Source organism: Ictalurus punctatus, chromosome 20 (assembly GCF_001660625.3).
Source record: "Ictalurus punctatus breed USDA103 chromosome 20, Coco_2.0, whole genome shotgun sequence".
NCBI classification, from domain to species: domain Eukaryota; kingdom Metazoa; phylum Chordata; class Actinopteri; order Siluriformes; family Ictaluridae; genus Ictalurus; species Ictalurus punctatus.
The window spans coordinates 5,682,727-5,689,865 of record NC_030435.2 but is presented as its reverse complement, the minus strand read 5'-3'; the positions used below and the strand labels follow the sequence as shown (position 1 = coordinate 5,689,865).

The 7,139-nt window shown below is 38.2% G+C and overlaps 1 protein-coding gene across 2 annotated transcripts in view; it reads right to left on the bottom strand.

Moving 5' to 3' along the window:
• Positions 1 to 368: 368 nt before the first annotated feature.
• The window catches only part of shox2 (short stature homeobox 2), a 7,795-nt gene continuing 1,024 nt past the window's right edge, over positions 369 to 7,139 (bottom strand). The window contains exons 1-5 of one of the 2 annotated variants that reach the window (XM_017495021.3): positions 7,064 to 7,139; positions 5,279 to 5,487; positions 3,039 to 3,096; positions 2,539 to 2,627; positions 369 to 1,905 (exon numbers count right to left, since the gene is read on the bottom strand). The exon at positions 7,064 to 7,139 is cut by the window's right edge and continues 1,024 nt beyond it. In XM_017495021.3, the coding sequence (XP_017350510.1) occupies positions 1,612 to 1,905; positions 2,539 to 2,627; positions 3,039 to 3,096; positions 5,279 to 5,487; positions 7,064 to 7,139 (726 nt within the window). In that variant the 3' untranslated portion in view covers positions 369 to 1,611. The remainder of the gene's footprint in view (positions 1,906 to 2,538; positions 2,628 to 3,038; positions 3,097 to 5,278; positions 5,488 to 7,063) is intronic. The other variant, XM_017495022.3, reaches the window with a different exon arrangement.

Below are 7,139 nucleotides of genomic sequence, written 5' to 3'. Positions count from 1 at the left end.
AAAATGTTTATCAAGGGTCAACTGAGATTGTTATAAATGCTAAATTATTAGTAAAACTGGGTTTAGGGTGTAATTATGGACCCATTCATCAGGGCAGTCTCTGCAGAGCGCCAATTGGACAATCTCCAAAATCGTTCAAAGATCTGAATAGGAAAAACACTCACGAATTAATAATAAACTCGTTAATAATTAATGATAATTAGTGACAGGTCGATAAACCAAGTACTGGCGTCTGGTAATCAACAAATTAAAATAGTATACATTCAATGAACAGTTATATGTACCTCCATAATAATAATAATAATAATAATAATAATAATAATAATAATAATAATAATAATACTCAGCCATTCACAGAACAACACGGATCTTGTACAAAAGTTTTGTGGATTTATTATGAAATGAAAACACTGTGGTCAGGTGAGTTCACGTTTCACAGTAATGACGAAATTATAATTTGTTTTTGTTTTCCTTTAACAAAAAAATGTTAAAAGGTATTTCAGGGATATTCCAGGAGATCCGAGCCTGCAGTCGAGGTACGTTCACTTTATAAAAAACAAAAAACAAAAAAAAAACAAACAAAACAAAAAAACAACAACAAAAAAACCCACCAACATTACATAGAGATCCACATGACTTTAAACACGGTGTGAATGCAAATCAAAGAAGTGTTCCCACAATGTCTTCATGAAGCACAAAATAACCAAAATAGCTTTCCATTTGGACATATTGTACATGTTCCCGTACCGCATCGGCCACTTAGAATGCGCCTGGTAAAAGATCTGAATCTAATCTGTACATTAAATACTTGGACCTCGATGTAAGCTGCAAAAAGTGGACACTCTGTATTGGATAAAGACCTGATATGTGATTAAATTCACCATACACTCAATAATAATAATAATAATAATAATAATAATAATAATAATAATAATAAAAATGTGTTTAAAATGTGTGATAGTTTTTCTTTTCTTTTTTTTTTTTAGTTTTCCCAAACGTCCACTGGCTCGAGAACCCCCAAAAAAATCGTCCAGGTGAGCGTTCAACGTGTCCAAGTTCACCATCTGACCTGGGTACTGTTTTCACGTGAGTGCGCTGACGTCACAACACACTGCGACACCGAGCTCACGTGATGGCACGTTAGAAGAAAGAAGCTTTAATGTGATTTTTCTTTTCTTTTCTTTTCTTTTTTTTTTGTTATAGTCCTTGCGCACAGACATCCATAAGTGTCCTTTTCACGAGAAACTCTGTTTCAGATAAAACGAGGCCAGCCTCTTTTTTTGTAACTTATTTCTTTTTTTTCCTCAAAGATAACTAATAACGTAGATATTAAAACAGCAGACTACGCAGAAAGTGTTCGCTTTGTCACACAAGAGTCGAACGTCCCAGCTGCGTTATCACATATTCGGAACGAGTTTTATCTTGGACAAACGTTTCCGCTTCCGGTTCGTCCTGGTTGCAACCTGCGTCCGTGACAGGCTTCAGTTCGGTTTCACAGTTTGTGTTGTTCATGTCATAAATAAGCCTTTATTCTGGAGTGTCCTTCATAAAGAGAGTATAAATAATGTCCTAGTATTGTGAGTGGGAGCTGTGCGCGCGCGCCCCGGCGTGTCACAGCCCGAGCGCCGCCGCGTGCTTTTTGGCCTTCAGTCTCAGGTCCGCGATGCTCGAGTTCTTGTTGCTGTTCTTGGCGGCGGCGGCTGCGGCCACCACCGACGCCGCTGAAGCAGACTCCGCCGCCAGCGTGGCCAAGGGCAAGCCAAACGGCGGCGCGGGGAACATCATGTAGGGCGCATGCGCCGCCAGGTGAGAGTGCAGGTGATGGTGCGCGTGGGCCACGGCGCTGTCCAGCTGCAGCTGCGCCTGCACCTGAAAGGAGAAGGGTGGCACGTTGCAATGACTATCCTACGGACGCACACGTGGGGGGAGAGAGGGGAGGAAATACACATTAACTCCACTAGAATGCAACTACACTCTAAAAACAAAAAGGGCCCCGGAAGGTAGATTTTAAGGGTTCATGGATTTCACCAGTGCAACCCTTAAAAGTGCCTCCAGGAACTCTTCAAACATTAATGGTTCCTGAAAGAAACACCTAGTGGAACCATCTTATTTTTTCTCTTTTGTTCTTTTTAGAGTGTAGAATGGTTTCAGAGATATAACTGGGCAATGGAGATGGTTTTGGATGTGTAGCAGTATAATTAAATAGTTAAATATATTAAATATAAAAGAAAAAAAGGATTCAAACTTAATGCGCAATACATCGACTATGAAAACTACAACTGAGTAATTTAGATTATTATAAATAATGCGCAGAAATACAATATCTTATATATATATACAAATTTCATTCATGGTGCCATTTACGCATTATAGCTTTATTATAACTCAACCCATATCACTTCTCATATCATATAAAAATGCTTCCACGTCCATTACCCAGGATTCAGTGCAGGCCGATTGGACCAAGCTCGTGCCAAAGCAGCATTCAACTCCATGCACTCAATTTGTCTAAGAGCTCGCGCTTCAGTGGACACTTGCCTGTTGGAATGGCATGCGCAAAGCTCCCACGTTGACATATGGCGCGACGCGGCACGCTTCAAATTGACTCGCAGCTCCGATGAGCACCCCTGCAAAGAGAGCAAGTGTGTCACTTGTGTTTAGAGCTAGTCGTGGACACACTCCAGCCTCAGCACGGACCAACCAGACAGTGGCCACTTTCCCAAAACTTATGCAGGGTTTTAAATGCGGTACTATAGTGCGGATTTGGAATAGCACGTGACATGATCAACATACTGGAATAAACAAGCAGTTGCAGCTTGTGTACACGCATTCAACGTATATATGAATTAACTCTTCAACATTCCTCTCTCTCTCTCTCTCTCTCTCTCTCTCTCTCTCTCTCTCTCTCTCTCTCGTTAAAAATACTGCTGCTACTGAAGCCATGATATCAGATTTCGATTATACTCTATGTGTCCTATATGTCTTATATAACATTATATAATATAACATTTCAGAGATTTTCAAAGAAAGCAACGCACCTTTGTGTAACTGGTTCTCCTGTTTTCTGCACTTGGCTCTCCTGTTTTGAAACCAAACCTGTGGGGAAAGAAATTCATTAGCGCCGCTGTGATTGACAGCTGCATTCAAGGGCATGCGTAATTCTTTTCCACAAAAAAAAAGAGAGACAACAACTACAGGAAAAGTAGTCTAAAATCTCTGAAGACTGAAATATTAATGATGCTTAACCCCAGATTTTAATTAATATGCTTTTTCACTAAGCAGGCGTTGAAAAGCCGGTGGAATTTAATAAATAAATAAATAAATAAGAAAACATCCAGTTAACCACAAGACCAGACCGACTCCAAATGTATAAATAAACGAGGAGAAAGAAAGAAGAAAGAAAGAAAGGCTTGATCCTCTCTAATCGGACCACAATAAACTGGCCTTCTCAGCACCGGTTTCATCTTTCCCTCGGTGTGCCAGAAGAACCTAATCGACTTTCTGATACCAAACACCAGCATGAGATTATAGCCTTGGACATCCGAGCACGGCTATCTGACTCTCCCATTAGTAAAACGGGCCAAATTAATTACCTTTATCTGAAGGATAATTCGTGTTACTGATTCGTTTAATGGCGCACAGTTCAGCTTAATTACTGTCATAACAAGTTCTCCACAAAGGCCTCCTTTTGAAGATTTTTGGACCCGATTTCTTTTTATTAAAAAAAAAAACTGTTATTTTTTTGTCATCAGTAGCTGGGATTTTGGAGATTAGGCGTCTCATTACTATGTTAATCTGTTGTGAATCCCCTCCTGTAGCACAGAGCACAGAGCTACACACACGAAGCCGAGGCTCAGTTTATCAACACGATCCAACTTCAGTGCTGGAAAGGAAACATTTCATGCGAAACGAAATGGCTGTTTTGCACGGCTGTAAATTATTTGCTCGAGATGGATGCATTTTCATCAATGCTTGTGTGTGTGTGTGTGTGTGTGTGTGTGTGTCATTACATTTCAAAATCATATTCTAATTTGCTTTAACGATGCAATTTGAAACGTTTTTTTTGTTGGTTTGTTTAAAAATTAGTTCTTTTGTAAATGTGTACATGTGAGCAGCCAGATCTTTTATTTTGCGTAAAAAATTATATATAATGTATGTTAATCCGCGCTCTCCCTCACTGAGGGATACAATGCGCTTTTCCCAATACGCACTGGGACTGACGGCCAAAAAAAAACCCCACTGAGGCGCTCAGCTCACTTTTAATTCGAGGGAGGTCTCTCTCTCTCTCTCTCTCTCTCTCTCTCTCTCTCTCTCTCTCTTTTTTGCACAATTTTGATAAAGCCTATATTGAGAAAGCGAATAATATTATCTCCATTATCTCCATTGCACGAAAATGAATAGATAAAAGAGACCCAAAGAGGATAATTATCTTTTTTTTTTCTTTTTTTTTTCTTTTTTAAAATCACTCACACCATGATGTGATGTGATGTGTATATTCATTATCACTGCTGCTCGGCTCAGTTGCTCGTCTCTCGTTACACACAGACTATAAGCCTTTAACGAAAAGCGCTTATTATGTTTCTGTGCAGATGGCCTTTCCCTTTCGAGGAAAAAAAAGGGGGGAAAAAAACATGCTACAGATGTCGCCTGTGGGGTCAACTTGTAGCAAAAAACGAGCAAAAAAAAAGAAGAGATTTTACAGCCTAAGGATACACCAAAAAGAGGTTTAGAAATAGAATGGTATTAGTCTATAAATAAATAAATAAATAAATAAATGCAATCATATTGTCTAGCGCATTAATTTTGTTTATGGTAATATTCAGCTAGCCTATATGTTATATTTTGAATGTAAATTTAATCAGTTTCCTATCTATCTATTTATCTATACATCTCCCGATTTATTTATTTATGTTTTGAACCTGTCACTAGAGCAGAAACCTTGAATTCGGGTTCTAAGAGAGCAGTCTGTGTTTCTACATAACTCCATTAGTACTTGAAATCATTTCAGGCTGATTGCATCAGAGAGGTGTTTGCAGTAAGCACGCATTCAACATGGTCCTAATTTCACCTGCAGGAAGCCCACAACGTCGTACACACAACATCAACCCGCATTTCGTTCCCTACAAATTCAAAGCTCACGTCAAAAACAAGCCGGGATTTAAAAAAAAAAAAATCTAAAACTGTGCCCGAAAATATTGCAGGTACACGATCACAATGAAAAGCAAGTCATGCCTTACGGATTCCTTTAGAACCCTACAGCACGGTGAAGGTGACGTACCTGCACGCGCGCTTCGGAGAGCCCGAGCCGCTGACTCAGCTCCTCGCGCATGAACGCGTCCGGATAGTGCGTCTCGTCGAACAGCCTCTCCAACTCGTTCAGCTGCTCCAGAGTAAAGTTAGTCCGACTTCTCCTCTGCTTAATTTTGGTCTGCGTCTCGTCCTCTGTCGGCTTGGCGTCCTCTTTTCGTTCTTTCACGTCCAGGATGCCTTCACGGACAAGAAGAAGAATAATAAGCAGAGTGGAGTGGAGTGGAATGGAGTCGTCCCAAATAGCGTTAAATATTGTGCACGAGTAGCCGTTTGTTTTAGACACGCGAGAACGTGAGCATGGCTATGAAACTCGGACTGAGATCTCCACAACCATCTGAGGAGGTTTAAATGAATGTCTGGTAGCTAAAGGCAGCAGTCGGCTTGCCTGATATCAGTCACGAGTGTTTTGTCCTCCTAAGGAGAGCTCTTTAATTATTTACACCTTATTGCCTACATATACACGGTGCACGCTAGCTCACTACTCTGTTATTAGCACCGGATAAACAGCTTGCCAAATCTTTCTATTTATTTATTTATTTATTTATTGCTGTAATAGCAACAAAAACAGAGTATAAATAATATAACACTGCACTGCACTAACACGCTAAAGTGCATCTGAAGGGAAGATATGTTTTTCTGAAATAATTTACAGCATTATTCTAGCTGAGATAAAATAATACAAATATACATTTGATATAAATAGGGCTATAAACATATTACATATTCGTGAACTAAAATATGCACACGTTTATAATATACACAAATGTATCTTCTTCTTATTATTATTATTATTATTATAACATTAGTACTAATATTATCATGACCTTTGTTAATAATAATAGGCCTAATAATCCTAATAAGAAGAAGAAAAAGAAGAGGAGAAAGAATAATCTTTTCATATTGTGATATTATTATACAGCCTACTAAAACCTTACAAGTTTATTTTATTTTTAATTTTTTTCATCTCAATGTTACAATCCTTTAGAATACTGTTTTTTTATGCGGCATTACCCACTGTGCAAATGTATTATTATTATTATTATTATTATTATTATTATTATTATTATTATTATTATTATGTTTCAGTTCAGTAACTATTTAAATGTAGTCTAATTTTTTTCAACCATGCAACAAAGTGTGATGGATTGTAGCCATAAACTCAAATGCAGGTGATGCTGTGTGTTGCAGATATTGATATGGGTTTTTTTTGTTTGTTTTGTTTTGTTTTTATTTTTTTTTAAACATATTTTTTATTTTTTTATTTAATAAAATTTGTTTATATATTTGTTTTCGTTTTATTTCAAAACATTTTCCAATCATTTGAGCCCACTCATTAATTCACAAAATAATTGGCTTGATAATGTGATTTTGAAGTGTTTTTGTAGAATAGGATGGTCGGATCTATGCACGCTCTTCACGTTAAAACAAAAACAATGTGTGTGTGTGTGTGTGTGTGTGTGTGTGTGTGTGTGTGTGTGTGTGTGTTTTAACGCATTCGTGTGATTTGTACGATTGTAAAATTCCTAAATATTCCTGGTAGAAATCTACGTTAGGCCACTATGTGCTGAAAATTAAATTTTAGCCTATATAAAAATAATAATCAGTAGCTAATAGAGGGAAAGAAGTGCATTCCGCGCAAATTCTTAACGAATAACCGGCGTGCCTACGGGGTCTTTCTTATTTTTTATCAAAAGATTCAACTGTAAGATTGATCTTTTTATTTAGAAAAGAAAGAACAGAGTGAAGAACTCACCGTCTGTAAGTTTGGGACTCCCCGTGTCCCTCGTCCTCTCCGGCCCCGTCATGTCCGCTTCTCTGACCGGTGAGCG